This window comes from Montipora foliosa, chromosome 12 (genome assembly GCF_036669935.1).
Source record: "Montipora foliosa isolate CH-2021 chromosome 12, ASM3666993v2, whole genome shotgun sequence".
Lineage (NCBI taxonomy): Eukaryota > Metazoa > Cnidaria > Anthozoa > Scleractinia > Acroporidae > Montipora > Montipora foliosa.
Window position 1 is genome coordinate 37,174,150 of NC_090880.1, and position 16,997 is coordinate 37,191,146.

The window sequence follows — 16,997 nt, forward strand, 5'->3', positions numbered from 1 at the left end:
GCAGGAGATATCGTATGCTTCAATCACGCGAGTTTGAATTTTTCTTTTTGTGTGTTCGAATTACTAAAGTCTTTTTATTCTTGGAGTAAAGAAATGAATAAATTTTTCTCCGTTCCTATTTTTGAGAAATACGAGCGCTAAGAATCCTGGGAATCTCATCCCACATGGCACTTTTCAAGATGGCGGATCAGTACAGCACAACGGATAGTAGTGCGGAGTTACCAGCGAGCGACTCAAAGAAGCGGCCACTTGACGGTGCCGGAGAAGGCAGACCTTCATATAAGAGGTCGAACCTTGGAGGTAAGAACGAATGGCTCAATTTGCCCTTCGATGTGTGGAAATTATGCCAGCTATTAATCGTCCGCTTTGTCATGGAGTACATCCGTCGTCATACTAAGAGCATTCACTCTGTTGCATCTGTCAGTAAATTTGTGTTGGTTTCCTTGTTAAGAACGTAGATAACAATGCGGATGATACCGAGTCAAGCTCTTCGAATGCAACCGGCAAATAGATGTTAGAGAAACCTTCCGCGAAATTGCGATTTTATGATGGAAAGATTGGTGTGTTTTGTTCAGAAGGACGACGGGTGGGAAACGTAAACGTAAACAAAATTGAATTGACTTGACACGGGTGAAAAACTATTCGTTATGGCGTTTGCCATCATTGCTAAATGACCCGTTCGTTTCTATCGGACTGTGAATGAAACTGAAAGCTGAAAGGCTCAAAATTGCCGAAAATTTGATTCGTGAGAATTTCAACTAATTTTTAGCTTGACCGCAAGAATAAACGGGCAGACCCTTATTTTGTAATGAAATTGGCGATAAATTATTGATTCCTTTAGTCGGATAGTACAAGTGAAAGTTAATCATATGTTATCCGCTCGCAAGTAAAAACTGCTCACGGTCTTTTTTTTACATTTGTTCCGATCGAGTTTGGTTCCTTTTTAGGTAGTTAGTCGTCATTGTTGCCGAGGGTTTCGGCGAAACATGTAAAAATGCAGCATGGTTGTAAACCGCAAAAAAATTGTCATAGCAGCCTTAAATTTTTTAGGAGAGAAAACAATTGCCCTTCTAACGAGATTAAAGCGAATCAAAACGAAACAATACATAAAAGCGAAAGAGAGCGCAGAGTGTCATGGGTGAAGCTCGCTGCATGTTCGATAACTTCCTCCTTTTTTCCAGCAGATTTTGCAGATTTCTTGTCGTTTAATACCCTTAAATTTTTTTCTGGTGAGGTTGATTTCAAAGAAAATTAAGTCTTTTGTATTTACGAATATTAAATTAGAATTAAATGAAACCGTGAATAGTAAAAAGCATAAATAAGACGTGCATGTATTTATTGCCGATGTTGAAAAGCATGGCGCCTGACTCCTGTTACGGCCCGCGCCTGAAGTTAATGATAAAATCATGTTTTTTATGGTATTTGATCTCTTGAAAATGGAATGAACAATATTTTTTATCAAACAAAAGTCAAACAATGCCATAAATGTGATCAATAACTTGACACAAGCGAAGAATTTAATTCATGCTCGATCATGCAATAAGTTTTTTAAGTCTGGACTCGATTTGGTCTCCGGAAGATCGTCTTTTGGACTGGTTACTTCGTTTAGCACACTTCTCTTTCAAAGAGGTACTTTGCCATTCTTCTAAGGAGGAAGAATCGTTTCGTTTATGGGAATCAGAAAAACACAGGTGGTACTTTTTTAATGGCTTTTTGTTTGCGGCTACCAGGTTCCAGTGTTTTTGTCCCGCGGTTCTCGAGTTGAGGTCAAGCATTCATTCATGTCCGGCACACAGTAAACTTTGAGTCGGCAATTTCTGCTCCTTGTTCTACCTGAAAATCACATGAATTTCTAGATCTTTACCTTTACTGCAAAGATGCATAATGGATGGGGGCTTAAAGGTGATTATTTCGTTTTGATTTTTTGACCTCGTTTCACACAATCAAGTATATATTGTTAATTTTTCATGAAATTCTTTGAAACTGCCATGCCATGCTATTGAAGCTACGCCTTTGTCCACTGTGATATGACTCATCTTGTGTCTGACCCTATTTGTAACATGGAGAGGGTTTAGCTGTGATATCCTTCCTTCTTATTCTCTTGTGCTTAACAGTTCCAAGAGCTCTTAATTTGTAGTATATTTAGTTCCCTCTATAAAATAACCCGATCTCTTTGAATTGAAATCGTTGCTGCCACTTTCAATCACAAGATCTTTCTTCACGGTATCTAATTTTCTTTAGGAACAATGTGAGGGATGGACAAAATTAGAATTTTTTGGCAAAAGAGTGAAGCCTCTGTGATTAGCATATTGATAGTTTGTTGATTGATGTAAATTCCATTACACCTAGAGATTATTGAGTAGAGCCACCCATTAATCTGTGAATGCTTTTTGTCATTTTAATCTTAGGTACAAATGTTTTCGTAGCATTTAAGAAAAAAGATGTGGTCCCTTGTCATGGAAAGATTTCATCACATTGGCCACATTAGATGTATTTTAATTCTGTTTTAGATCTGTGAAGCATAAAGCAATACTAGAAAACATCCTGATTATAAACATCTTTGAATTTCATTTGGTTTTGAGTTGCTACCCAGCATATTTCTGTAGATATTTTTGATAAAGCTGTACTCCTGCAGAAAAGTGAAAACTTTCAATAATGCATCATTGAATCGCAATGAGAAACACTCTCAGTGTTGCAATTTCATCCATTCCATGCATTTTTAGCTCATTTCATTATTTTACTTGAGATTTGCACAGTTATTTCTTGTGTGGAAACTCTTCAGACAAGATGCTTCTTCTTGGTCATCTAAGTAATGTTTCAGATTTCTGAAGTTTTTCTAGGGCCAGTGTGCAGTCAAAGAAATGATCTCCATAATGCTATTTATCTCAAGCTGTGTCATCTTTCTCTTTGATTAAAAAAGCAACCTTAGATTCATAGATATTTAATTACCAGCCATGATTTATTTTTTCTGGTACCAGTTTGTGGTGTTCAAACATGGACTTTTCTGCTTAATTTTGGCCAATTTCAGTGCCTTGTGATCAAATTCTTGCCACTGCATCATATTTTGTAAAGAACACTGTTATTCTCTTGGTTAATTTTCAAACATTCCAAAGTTATGTGACAAGTGACATGTGTTCTTAATATATTATTCTTGGTAATTGTTTTTTTTACAGTGGAATATTCTAGAAAAATATGCAGGTTAAATGTGATGCAGTGTTTTCATTAGGGGTGATCGCTGTACTCCTTTGTCCCATACTATTTTTTTTTATTCAGTTTAAATTTCAGTTTTCAAGGCTTTATTACATGAATAATAATGTCTAAGTTCTCTCACATGATCTTTTCTCAGAGCATGGGAATCACAGCGATATTATTATTATAATTTTCATAAAAAGGTTTTTCATTAATTGATTAAGTTAAATGATCAATTTGCATATTTTTTTAAAAATATGTTTTCAATGAAGGAGACATCCAAGAAGTGTGACTTTGTGTACTTGTGTGTCTTATTGCCTATAGGAAGTATCTGCCATTTATGTTTTTATTTATATGTTTAGTCATCAGAAATAGTTTAGTTGATAATGAACAAAATAATAAAATGCCTCAATGGAATTTGAACATCTGGTTGAAAGAAGTCCTCAGAAGGACTGTTGGTAGTGACTGACCTTTCAACAACCTGAGCGGAAGTCATCTGAAGATGACTGCCGCTCGGAAACGATTAAATTCCATTGAGGTACTGTATGTTACTCCTGGTTTCAAACCATTTTCCAAAAGAATAGAATATATATATATATGCATGTATGTATATATTATTTGCACCTTTTACAACCTCTTTTGTTCAATCAGCTTGTTATTTTTTTTCTGTGTTCAATCAATCTAGTGAGCTGGATTGAAGGGTCACATCCCATGTTATGATTGGTGGATTTCAATCTACTTTGTCTGTTTCTTGTTTAAACAATCTGTCTGGGGCTACCAGGAACAAATTCAATCCATGATCAGAACAGGTCTTGAACCTGCAATCTCCGTATCTGAAGGCAATAAAATTTAGCACCCAAACCACTGGGTCACGCTTTTGTGCATGGAGATCCTCTCATCACTTTGGAATTAAATTACGTAATTGTAAAAATTGTCAACTGCTTGTCTTCCTGCAGTTGGGTTTCCTAATGTTATGTTTGAATTTTCACTTTACATACATGTACTTAGCCCCCTCAAGATGCAAGGTTTTTAAATGCTACCATATAGAAAATATAGGTCCTGTATGTTTAACAAGAACTGTACAAAAGTGTTATTTTAGACCCCAAAGTATGAAACATGCTAGACATAAAAATATAGTTTGACGTTCATGTACATGTATACAGTTGGTCTGAAAAACTACAGTAATTCATTGATGAATTTCAATGCTAAAATTCTATCCTTGTAATAATAATTATTGGTTATTGCATAAACTGGAGTGTGTTATTCCATGATAACTTGCCTTCATTGGCATGTACTCTGGAAGATAACGTAGGACTTCTTTGTTGTGTTTAAACAAGAAAATTAAAGAGAAGAGTGCTAAGGGAGCATGACATTTAACATTAAAACCTTAACTCTTTGACATCCAAACCGGCCTAAACTGGCCAGACTTTTTTTCTGTCTAACGCCGGACAATTTTACTGGTCAATTGGGAACCCCTGGGAGTCAATGGGTTATCTACTCACTGAAAAGCTATGTCCCCATTAAATTGGGTTTTTAGGATCCTTGAAACAGCGGATGTTGAATAAAATTATTTTTGTCGTAGCTATTGCAATGAAAACAATGTTCAGTAGTTTTGTTTATTTCTGTTTTACAGCTGCCAAAACACCCATTGTGAAAGTGCTCATTCCCAACCATGCTGCCGGATCTATTATTGGGAAAGGAGGAGCAAATATTGCTGAAGTTCAGCAGACAACAGGAGCTAGAATCAAGTTATCTCCAAACAATGATTACTACCCTGGAACACAGGAAAGAGTTGGTCTAATTATGGGCGAGATAGACACTATCAACAAAATGTTAAATTTTGTAATAGAAAAGATCAGGCAAGACCCACCTGCAATGAGATTAAACCCAGCCATGACGTACGACCGGGAGCGTGCCAAACAGATGAAAATTGTCGTACCCAACTCAACAGCCGGGCTCATTATCGGTAAGAGTGGTGTAACCATCAAATGTATAGGAGACCAAACTGGAGCTAGAATACAAGTGAGTCAAAAAAACACAGAAACTGTACCTGGTGAGAGGGTAATTGGGATCACAGGCTCTTTGGAACAAGTTCAGGCGGCTTGTGCTGTTATCGCTGCAAAGGTGCAGGAGGATCCTGAGCATGCATTGAACAATAACATCTCTTACTCTAGAAATGGTAGTTCAACCTTGAATAATCTTAGCGGGGGTGCTTTAACAGGTGCTGGTCTAAGTGGACTGGGTTTCCCTAACACAGGAAGTGCAGGCAGTAATGCGGCTACTAATAACATCTTAGCGCATGCTGCCTTACTTAGTGGGGGTGGGCTGGGGGCAAATAATCCTCTCCTCAATGCGGCAGTGGGTAATTTAGGACCTTTAGGGTTATCATCATCAAGTTCACAGATTCACTCCACTGCCACTGTGGAACTTACTGTACCTGATGAGCTGATCGGTGCTGTGCTGGGGAAGCAAGGCAAAACCATCAACGAGTTCATGCAATACAGCGGTGCTAAGATACAGGTGTCTCAGAAGGGGGAGTTTGTTCCTGGTACAAACAACAGAAAAGTGGTCATCACTGGAGATTTGAACTGTGCACAAACCGCTCACTTCCTGATAACACAACGCCTTCAACAGGTGGAAGCGGAGAGGCTTTTAGGTCAGCACTCCTAGAAAATACGATAACTTATTAATGATCTGTTGTTCCGTTCCTTTTGAAGAGCAACATAGCAGTGTGCCTGCCTTAGTTTTTTTTGTCTTAGTTCACTGTAGATTATGTCTCTGATTCCTTCATTATCCAAAGGCATCCATTCTTTTGTGTATATTATATTGTGGCCTGGATCATCACATATTATTGTCTGGCTCATGAATATCCAGTTGAGTGTCATTCAGCATACTCTCACCTCTTAAAAACCAGGAGGAGTTGTTGTAGTCAAAGATTACTTTATAGTTACTTTTACTGACTGAAATTATTTTTGACCACTGGGAAAGCTCACTTTGTTTTACTACATGTAAATTTTGATTAGTCTTTTTCTTATTAATATTTATGATGAAAAGAATGCAAGAGGAATGATTTTCAGTGATTTTTCTTGTGGGAATGCACAAATTATGCATAAAAAGGGGGTCATTCAGTCAGTTGGGGAACCATAATGAAAAGCTTTTTTACCTGAAAACTTAGCTCTCACGTGGCAGAGGCTTCAGGCAGGTAAAATGTATTGAAAGGCTATCATAAGATTATTTGCTTGTATCATGATGTGGTCTGACCTTCAAAATGAAATTCACATTTTTGGTTTTTTCATGAAATTAGTTTTAAGGCCATAGCAGGAAACACTTTGATTATTTTGATTGGTTACCTCAAAATATATCAGCCTTTATTTCAAACTTTCATTGATCAAAATTCTGCAAGGTGTAAATTAATTTTGTTAGGCTGTGCTTGAGGCAATTGAAAAATTCTTGAAGTTGTTGTCAGTAATTATGGCTTTTCTTCAAGTGTTTGTTTAAGATGATTGTCAAACTTGTGAGTTTGAAAAGTGAAAAATGTTTCACATCTTGGAAGAAACTAACTATAACTCAACAACATTCAGTTGCTTGATACAGTGTATGTACTTCTTATTGTTCCTCTAATTATTTATAGACTAGTGTACAAGTTTTTGGTCGCCTTTAAGAGTACCATACAAGTATTAACTTTTTGTACATCTTCTGTTTGCTATGATTTAGGAAACAGAATTGTTGGTAATGTTTAAACGTTTCGTTTTTGAAATAACTAAAATTCTCATCTTCATGCATTTCTATCAAAGTGACAACCAAACATTGATTGTCTAAATGTGAAAACAAATTCTGCACTGTTTCATTTTGCAAAGTACTGTAGTTGTGGTGCAATTCTGTCAAGGTGGCAGTCTAAATTGACAAAAGATGTGCAGTGGCTTTGTGAGCTGTTTGCAAAAGGCTTCCTGAAGTCATCTCTTCAAATTAAAGTGGGCTTGTTGTAACCCTCCTTGCCTGGTCTTGTCGTAATGGAGATCGTTGTCTGTATGTTGCTCAGATATCATGGATATAGTTATTAATAATTTAATTAAGGACCAAAAAACTAGTTTCTTTATTTTTTCTGACATGTCTTCTTAACTTTAGAATTTGCTCCTTTTATGGTTTAAATTAGACCAGTGCACCAGTCATGTGAGAGATGTAAGGTATTGGTAACCATGCATAAACATGATGATGATGATCATTACATTGTATTGTTATTATAAGAAATTTTGAGATGTTATCCTGATATGATTTTCAAAAAAGTAACTGTAAGAAGTTACTAATTTATTTATGACTCAGTTTTTGGTTAAAGAATGCTCAACAAATTATTAATACTTGGAGGTTGTTCTTAAAGAGTGGTGTGATTAGGATGTTCATTGTCCAAAATATTTGGAAGCTTAAACAGAGGATGATTACAAATGCTGGAACATTTTTAGTGATTCGATTCCACAGTTGCAGCAACACCAATTCAACTTAATTCAAGCAACTGACTTTGTAGAATACCATTGAAGTTTAAAGCAAAACAGGGCTCTTGAAATGTTGCCTTTTTTCCATGGTTTAGCAGATGACAGCCAACAACATTTTCTAGAATGCATAAAGATGGCTTTTTTCTTTTGGATGTTTTGGATATGTTTGTTTCTGTTGATGTCTTAAGTACTTAAGCCTTGTGATGCAGTATCAACAGGGGATGTTATGGCAGATGTAGAGAGAATTTTCATAGGCTTGTGTGGGGATTGGACTGTTTACGGTATACTGTCAAAACATAAAAGTTTCGATTTAGCACCAAGGGTCAAAGGGAAGATGGATGACAAATCCTTAAGTTGTTGTTGTGTGCTAATATAGTGATAATGAGAAGTTTAAAAAACACTTATTTCTAGACTAGAGTTCTTTTACTAAAGATGCTCTGATGTTTCAGTACTTTCCCACGTTGAACCACGAAAGTAATCTGACAGGGGTCTTGCATGTATAGAGAGGTTTGATCATTAATTTTGAAAGGAAACTCTTGCTTGTGCTAAATTGAATCGTTTGGATTTTAAAATTTTGAACAAGTTGGCAACCTTCATCTTATTTGAAGCAGTGAGCTGTGCCTAAGAAACTAATACTAATAGTCTTTTCAAGGTCTCCAGGGCTTCGGGTTGATTGTCACAAAATTTCCTCAGGGGTGAGGTGTTCACAGTTAGGTATTTAAGGTATTGTTGTACTTAACAGTTATTAAGAATAGCACTTTTAATATTAGTATATACCTCACAAGTGAAAAGTGCATTTTGCTTAATCTGATTGGTTGACTCTCAGGTGATTACCACAGTACTGTTCGCCTCCAGTGAGGGAAGAGAAACAGAAAGGCTTCTTGTAATAGTGATGTTTGAATAACGTTTTGGTCCGTTTACTCAGCTTGTGTGGTCTGTACTAATACAGTAATATTTTACCTAAACAAGAGTGATTTATGGTCACTTATAGTTAGTCATGGTCTGCATAATTCTACTCTGTAGTTCAAATTATCGTTCCATTTCTTTTTTTGTGTCAGCATTTGTTGCCAAAGGAACACTGACTTGAGACTTCATGTTACACACTTCATGTAACTCATTTCCTTGCCAGTGCCTCTTTCGTGTAGTCACCAATACAGTGTATCATATTTGCATTGCTGTTTGTGGTCATTCCACTTAATAAACTGCTGATACATTCATTGTCTCAATTCATTCCTTGCATTTTCACGATAAACCATTCACTTTCTGGTATAATTAACACCTGGGAATTTGTGCTCATATTCCTTATTGACTGTTAATCTAACCCCCAAATCACCTCTTTCATTCATTGTGTTATCATGCCAAAGAATCTCATTTACGTAAATAAGTATTTTCAGTATCTTCCCTATTGGTCATTAAGCCATGGACATCTCCCATATGGATTGAGTTCCCTGGTTCTTTTATGTGGTACTATAGAGGTTTCTTGTCGTTTACTGCTGGTTTCCTCTCCCCCCCTCCCCTACAATCTGCCTCAATTGAATCTAATTTGCAGACTTGTGCATGACTATAATTCATACACTTGAGACGTGATTAAAGAGGTATATAGATATTGTTACTATTCCGGTTATTAATTTTATAAGGACTGCTCTGAGAGGTTCTTTGACAAAGAGGCTAGAAGGAAATATTTCTGTGTAAAAAGGATCCTCTGTTGCATTTGGGGTTGGAAAAGTGGCGTTACTTTTTATGATGATTACTGTGTGTAGTAGAAATTCCACAACACAGTTTTCTTTAATTTGTGAATTCTCCAGATTGCAGTCATAAACAGGATCCAACTTGAGACGTCAAGGTAGGTCTCATGGTGTCTACATTTCTGAATTTAATAAAAGTGAGTGAAACGACTGAGTATAATAATTCTCTTGCGTGAAACAAGATTGTATGCCACAACTTTGTCCCCAACCCCTACCCCTTACTGAACCAATTTTGAAGGATACAAACTTGTGGGTTTCCAAGTCAAGACAGTTCAAGCTTAAAAATTCCTTTCTCCACAAGGCTTTTTTTCTCGCCTTAAACTTCAAAGAACCTGCCTCAACTTGGCAAGATTTATAGTGGGATAACTTGGTGACGTTTGGACTCCACATTTCAAAGGTTTAGTGTGGTTCAAATTGACAATGACGGCTGGGCTTGAGACGGCTAATTTTGTTCAGTGAGAATTACTTATTTTTTTTAAATAACATGTCACACATGGGTTTTGAGCACAATCCTTGAAGAATTCTTCCAGTCCTTTGACTTGTTAGTGGTGCAGCAAATTGATTTGTATTCTGTTTGGGCCAGGTTCGTTTTCCTTTTGTTTCAGCTTACATTATAACTATGCTTGGGCAATTATTTGAAAGTGGGTCAGAAAATTGGTGAAGAGGTGAAATACAAATAAGTCATTCAGCCCAAAGGTTGCAGGTTCTATCCAATTACATTGTATTACATCTACTTTTTCTTCCTTTATCAAACTTCCATGAGATTCTTTTCATAATCTACTTCCTGTGATACTCAAACATAATGACATTTTGACCATCCAAGGGTTCAACAATCCCCTGGGGTTTCTACGCGATTTTAGGCTAATTTTGGAAAACGAATCTGTTCACACTGAACGACCACAGTGCTTTCTTGCTAGATAGGGTACACATCCTCTTCCGCTGGAAAATTTGTAGACCCTTAATAGTTTTACCACTCTTTTTAAGGGGTAAAAGGGTTTGCGAGATGCAGCAAGCAGTCATCTCTTTAATGAAGGTGATTCCTTTATTGGTCTGCGCATCCTGTACTGCGCATATGGTGTGTCAATATTTATTCATGGGTCAAATTTGTTGTTTCGATATACAGTAATCGAGATATGTACGATGGTGTTTTACTCTTTAACGAGGTATATTTTTATTGCATCATATTGGTGTACAAATTATCCCATTTCAATCAACAAAAATTTTAAAAAAATTATGGGAAGGAAAAAAAGATATAGCTAAAAACTTACACAAAGCCACTTGCCCAGGGATGTAAATGATATTGAAAACAACGTCTCGAGAAACGTTTTGGGTCGACGTCGTTTTAAGTTTAGTGATTTTTCCATAAACTATTATATAAGAGTGTTCCATATGCACTAGACTTTCTACTTATCAGGTGTTTTTGCAACTGGTACTTTGAAAATCCGCTCGTTTAGCAACCGCAAAATGTACCCTGAGCCGATGAAATAACATGCGTGATTAGTATCAGTACAGGTATCAATGAGGCCCATTTTATCTCTCGTAAGCAGGCACGGTGACTTATCTGTTTTATTGTAGTTCTCAAGATGTCAAGAAAATCGTTCGACAACCTTTTTTCCTGAGAAATCACCTTAAAACCCCCGGGGGGGGGGACTCCCACATGAAACAGACGGGGATGCTCGTCGTCTCGCTTAGGGGTGTAAATTTTGGATTTTGGTCTCGCTTAGGGTATTTTAAGCCGCCAAGGTCTCGTTTAGGGTTCCGCGAAGAAACACAGAATTACGCGAAGAGAAACAGAAGGGGCCAAAATTTCCTTAAGCCACGCCCAGATTAGTCTCCTTTAGGGCTCACAAAAAGCTTGAGCCACGCCCAGATGGTCTCCTTTAGGGCTTAAATTAAAAATTTTCGACGAGCGTCCTCGTCTATTCCATATGGGAGCATAACGATTAGTCTCCTTCGCAGCCGTTATTGGGGTGTCACGCAACTCTCGCGTGACATCCAAAAAACCGCGACTGCTAGCACATGGGCATTTTGTCTGAGCATGCGCGAACGGAATCGAATTATTCGAGTTCGGCGCCATTGTTGTTTTGAACGCGCTGCCCGCGGGTTTTTAAACGGGCGATCTACACTTTGAAAAATATTTTGTCAAGAGAGATGAAAGATTGTAACAAAATTACACACTTTTCTATCACTATGGATATTCTTCGAGTTTTTTGGGCGTTCGGATGAGAATATTTTAATGATCAAATTGCGAACAAAACGAGATAAAGGCCCAAAGAAGTGGAGTTTGGCATTTGATTTACCGAAGTTTAAGATGTTCACACGAGAAGGCAAATGATGCAGGTTAGTTTGAAGATGTTGAAGCTTTATTGTTATGAATCATAGGGCTGCATATTGACACGATCCTCAGATACACCACCCTTTATGAGATGGAAATTTTGAATTTGAGCTGATTTTGCTTCAACTTTGAAGTAAGTTTTCATCATAATTCCGCCGGCCCCCAAGCTTTAAATTACTTCAAATAACATTGTGTCTTCTTCCTCTTTGCAGCCGCTTGGGACTCCAGGCTTTAAAAAATGCGCAGTTTGTAGGATTACAATGTTATTACAACAGCTTTTGGCAAATTTTTATTTGGGAAGTTTTGATAGATTTTCCAAGTCGTGGATCACAAAAGTCTTCTGTCTTGTTGCTCTCCAAGTCTGTTGTGCAGAGCATATAGTTGTCCATTTTTAACAAGGTTGTAGTGTCATTTCAATACACGATGACTTTTGCAATTTTTTTTCCTGTGCTTCAGTAGGTATTTTTGTAATTGCTTTTTTCGTCTCCAAGAGCTAACTTAAGTCAAAAGTTCGGTTAAACTACCCTTTTTCGCCGGCCCCCAAGTCCGAGAACACTTTTAGTGCATTGTTTGTTTATTTGTCCTCCGCTTCATCTGGTTTATTTATTCCGAAAAAATGCGTGCTCTTTTTTGTAGCAAGGCAAACTACTACCGTTTACTGTCGAAGATTGCACATTTGGAGCTTGTCCATGTAGTTTTCGAACCGGATGGCGTAAGCTCTGTTATCGTGTTTATTTCATTAGCATGCTGCTAGCATTAAAAGCTGCTAGCATTAAAAGCTCGTCGGTTTTTTTTTTTCTACGTGCAGCAATTGAATTTACCTCAGCAAGTGTTCTTAGACGAGCGATTTAAGAAATAAGTGAGAATGCTCATTCAAAAAGATTTGGTTGTAATTCTGGAGACGAGCTCTGTAGGGCAGAACAGACATTTCGCTTTTAGTGTGTATCCCTTAGCCTGTAGAGGAATGCCAATCACGATTTCTTTAGATGTATGTGTTAGTTATACATTTGTACAAAAAAAATGTTAGGAAACACCTTTTACTTGCCAAAATCCCGTTGTACCGTCTAGAATAAGTGAAACATGCATTTGATTATCTTCAAGACCTGTCACTATATTTTGATCATCTTCTCAACAATCATTATTCACAAATAATATGTTACACATCAGATTTGTCATGTACTGGCTCTTCCAACAATCCATATACTGTAGTATAAAAATCAATAAATGTTCACCACAATTCACGGGAAAGGAAGATACAAAATTATGTTGAAAACTAGATGAACAATAATACTTTCAAATTTGCAAGGAGAGTAAGCAAGGGAGTTCATCTACATATTACCTTGAATGTTATTTGTAGCCAAAAAATGTTGAATTAATTCTGGGTGCAGTGTAGCAAATCTTTATGAGCATTTACAATGTTTGTAAAAACCAAGGTAGTGTGAGGAAGAGGGAGAGAATGGTTTACTTAAGTTGAAAGAAATGAAACCCTATATTATTGATGTTTACTTCAGACCTAAAATGGCCATGTTTGATCCTTGCAGTTGTGCCCCCCACTCATGCATAACCATTCCTGCAAGATATCTGATGAAGTTACTGATGTTTCCAGAAGAGCTGATTGCAATAAGGCCACCTTGTAGCCCATGCTTGTGGCTTTCAAAGAGGCTAATGGTTGTATGCATTAGAAGCTTGTCTCTTTGTGCTTTGTAGTGACATCTGTTCAGACATGTATTCTGAGCCATGATCAGAAGTACTCTGCAAATTATTATTTAGTTTTAAGGTTAGGCTGTTAATTGAAAGGACAAGGGGAATGTAAATTATCTAGAAGAATGAAAAGAGTTCCATATTGCATGTCTTTAATTTGAAGAGTTTACTCATCACAGTCTCTCGAAAAGTGTCCATAATTCTCCATGTCTTAGGTTTATCAGTAAGCTTGCTTTGGAAAAAGTGAACATTCCATGTACAGAATTAAAAGTTAGGATCAAAAGAACTGACAGCGTATTCTCTGCTGTTTAGATAGATGAGCAGTGGCTCAACAATTGGAGCAATTATGGACAGAAGTGATGGCTGAGAGGTCAAGTTTTGTGGAAAGGTGTTACCTTGAGAACCAGTTGTGAATGAAGATAAATGGGCAAATTGGTTATGTGAAACAGCCGTATTTGAAGCTCTTGAAGTTCTGGATTATGATTGGAATCTTAAACACTCATAGATAATTTATTTGTTTGCAGTAAATTTAACAGATGTGCTGAATTCATGAGGCTCATACAAATGGGATTCTTTGTTGCTTATAAATTCAATGTACAGTTAAGATTTCACTAGTTGGAGTTACATCCACCCTACATAATAAAATGTTACATGTCATAGTCTCAGTAAGGTGACCAGCAAGTTGATATGAAGAAAAACACTTGTGATCATTACGTTTTGGATATCCATTTATTGTGACTACAGTTGTTGACCATTTCCTCATATCTTATACTTCCGAAGGACTAACAAACTAAATTATATTTTAGTTCTATACTTGTAAAAGTTTAAAAAGCTTGGGGCTTGATATTAAAAAAGGAATACTCTTTGGTGTGTCACTCTTAACATCGCTTTGTTCCCTGGGCCTGGTCTAGTCAGAACTTACTAATTTCCTGTTGTCATTTTGTAATCAATTTCCAACTTGAATAGTCTGATTCTTTGGAAATGAACACAGAGAAGGATCATTCCTACAGATTGAGACAGGTTTACAAGGTTCAAGAGGGCAGCTTGTTCAATTACAGCATGGGAATCATAGACCTTGCTATGCCCTTAGACAGTGGTTATTTATTTCAGGTCCTCAGATTTAGTTCCCTAGGGATTTGGGATGTGCTTAAACTCAAAATCTTAACCAGCTATCTTGCTCTAGTTCCCTGAAGCTAACACCATGTAAGCTAAGTAATTTTCAAATGGGAGGTGCTCCATGCAATACACGAAACCAAGACTTAACATGACTTACTCTCTGTCAGAAGCTTCAAACGTTCCACAATTTCTAAACATTTTTCCCGTGGTAACATTACCAACTCTCTATTTTCTGGCTGTTTACTCAGACCATAATTTGGTCAAAGCTGCTGTTTTTGGCCTGTCGTTCACGCTTGTTCGCGTTCATGCCAACAAACTTGAAACCAAAAAAGGCAAGCTACCGTAAACTTTGGGTGTGAACATTTATTTTCATAATGTAGCTGAAATTCTTGATATTTTAACACATTTCAAACAAGAATGCCGAACAGAGAAAAAGAGAGAACAGTGAGAGGTAAACACGTAGGTTGGAATCAAAACTAACGCGGTAAAATGTCTGTCTAGTCTGCTTATGTGTGTTTGAAGAGCCCTTCGAATTATCCAACTTTCGCAAGATTACTGACTACGTGAGAGTTCCACACCAAAACAACTTGTTGTCCCCTTATTATTCGAAAGTACTTTGCTGTGACTTTTTGCCATAACCAGCCCAACCGTTTCTCGATCTTTTGACACCGTCTACACGTAAGGCAAGGAAGATAAACTACACAGATAACGACACGAACTCGAAACTTTTCGCCAGGTAGACCGCCATTATTTTGGTTTCTGCTTATGGCGGGCCAGCGGATACGCTCATAAAAGATCTCAAAGTCGCGCACGCGCAGACAGAATGCCCCTGTGCTGCGACTGCTAAGAAACGCAGAGATAAGACAGAGCAAACCACAGGCAGCCCAAGCTTGGTATACGATTTATAGACTTTTAGGGAAAATTAACTTTGAGCTTATAAATGCCAAAGCCAGCTGTAGATGAAGAAATAAACTTAACTTACCTCTAGGCAAACAAACCCTTAAGAAATCCAGCTATCTCATTCTCTTCGCTCTCCTTACGAAGGGCTAACGCTCGAAACGCCAGCTTTTAGAATCTCTGTACGGTGGCCAATTTACATTATCAACTCCGTTGATAAAACCAAATTTTTGTATCTCACTGATACATGCACAACCTAACAAGCGCTCAATATCCCAAGCCCTGGTCAAAGCTTTAAAAGCAGAATCACTAGCTTCTACCACCGACAAGCCGATCGGTTGAGACTATAAGTAAATTCATGCAAAAGCATGAGGCCAAATGGTCACATTCACACTTTACTGCAAAGACAGGGTTTTCGACAGTTTGTAAAGTAGCAGATATATTTCTAAAAGCTCCGGGCGTGACAGTTTTGGCGCTGCAAAGCGCCTTGAGGAGCACCGAAGAAGCGAGCTGCCTAGGGGGCACTGGGGGCCTGCCCTCCCCCCACACAGGTTTCTTTTGCAAGTCACAGGTTAGCTATTATGAATGGTTAGGATGCTTTCTGTATAAGTAAAACAATGACATGTGACCTGTAAAAGAAACCTGCTGTTCCCCCCCGGGAAATTTTTTAAATAAAACACTAAGAAACGCTGTTTCCAGTGTTTCTTGGGTTCCCAAGAATCAGTTTCCCAGGCAAGGCTGGAGTTCACTCAAATTCTCTTTAAAAGTATGTAAAAAAAATAAATAAAAAATATATATAATTAAAAATAAAACAAACCCCTCAAAGTACCGGACATAGAATGGGAAACCACCGGACGAATCGTCCGGCCTCAAACGAAAACCCTGGTTTACTGCAGAGAAACTCAACACCAAGAAACTAAAAATGTATTACTATGTTGAAATCTGAAGTTTCAAAGAATAAAAACCATTGCTAAATGAAATCTTACTGGAAGCGCCTAAGAGGCGTCCATTCAAATACCTTATTATAGGACATTAACTCTCCATGGAAATTAACGCGAATTTAATGTAAAATGACTTTCGATTAAAGTGGTGACCAGTGGAATAAAATTTATTCAACACTGTATGCAAAAAAAAAAAAATTCACTAAACAAAACTGAGCCATCTGGGCCCTGTTGCTCGAAAGCGAATTAACTTAATCCAGGATTAGCGTTAACTCGTTTCAAGTTTTCAACTTTTTGGTGAAAGTTTCACTTATTTTCGTTTTTCAAGATTGACTTCCTCTAATGCAAAGATTTGCCGTATATCAGCGTTGAACAGCATTTGGGAGTAGAGAAATAAACTCCTTGGTTAATTTTTAATCTGGGATTAGCTCTAATCGGCTTTTGGGCAGGGGTTAACGGAACGAAAGAAAGGAAGTATGTTAGTCTTTTTGTTTTTTAAGGTGTCATGAATGTCTGGAAAGGTTGCAATATTAGGGTTAAATAATGGAAATTACGAGCACGGGAATTACCGCTGCACTTAATTATT

At 37.4% G+C, this 16,997-nt stretch overlaps 1 protein-coding gene across 4 annotated transcripts; it reads left to right on the forward strand.

Annotated features, from left to right (window-relative positions):
- Positions 1-55: 55 nt before the first annotated feature.
- On the forward strand, positions 56-14,320 carry LOC137978542 (RNA-binding protein Nova-1-like). 4 transcript variants are annotated; one of them, XM_068825522.1, is made up of 4 exons: positions 56-300; positions 4,823-9,519; positions 13,298-13,424; positions 13,770-14,320. In XM_068825522.1, the coding sequence occupies exons 1-2, from the start codon at positions 165-167 to the stop codon at positions 5,857-5,859; spliced, it is 1,173 nt and encodes a 390-aa protein (XP_068681623.1). In that variant the 5' UTR covers positions 56-164; the 3' UTR covers positions 5,860-9,519; positions 13,298-13,424; positions 13,770-14,320. The 4 variants fall into 4 exon arrangements, with proteins under 4 accessions (XP_068681623.1, XP_068681621.1, XP_068681624.1 ...); XM_068825524.1 differs by lacking the exon at positions 56-300 and adding exons at positions 1,514-1,629; positions 1,731-1,902 and having other exon boundaries at positions 13,298-14,320; XM_068825520.1 differs by having other exon boundaries at positions 13,298-14,320.
- Positions 14,321-16,997: the final 2,677 nt, after the last annotated feature.

Bases quoted from the DNA above. Each gene is read 5' to 3' on its own strand.
- LOC137978542 (XM_068825520.1), top strand. From the start codon at position 165: ATGGCACTTTTCAAGATGGCGGATCAGTACAGCACAACGGATAGTAGT. The intron at 301-4,822 runs GTAAGAACGAAT...TCTGTTTTACAG, and splicing joins TAAGAGGTCGAACCTTGGAG to CTGCCAAAACACCCATTGTG.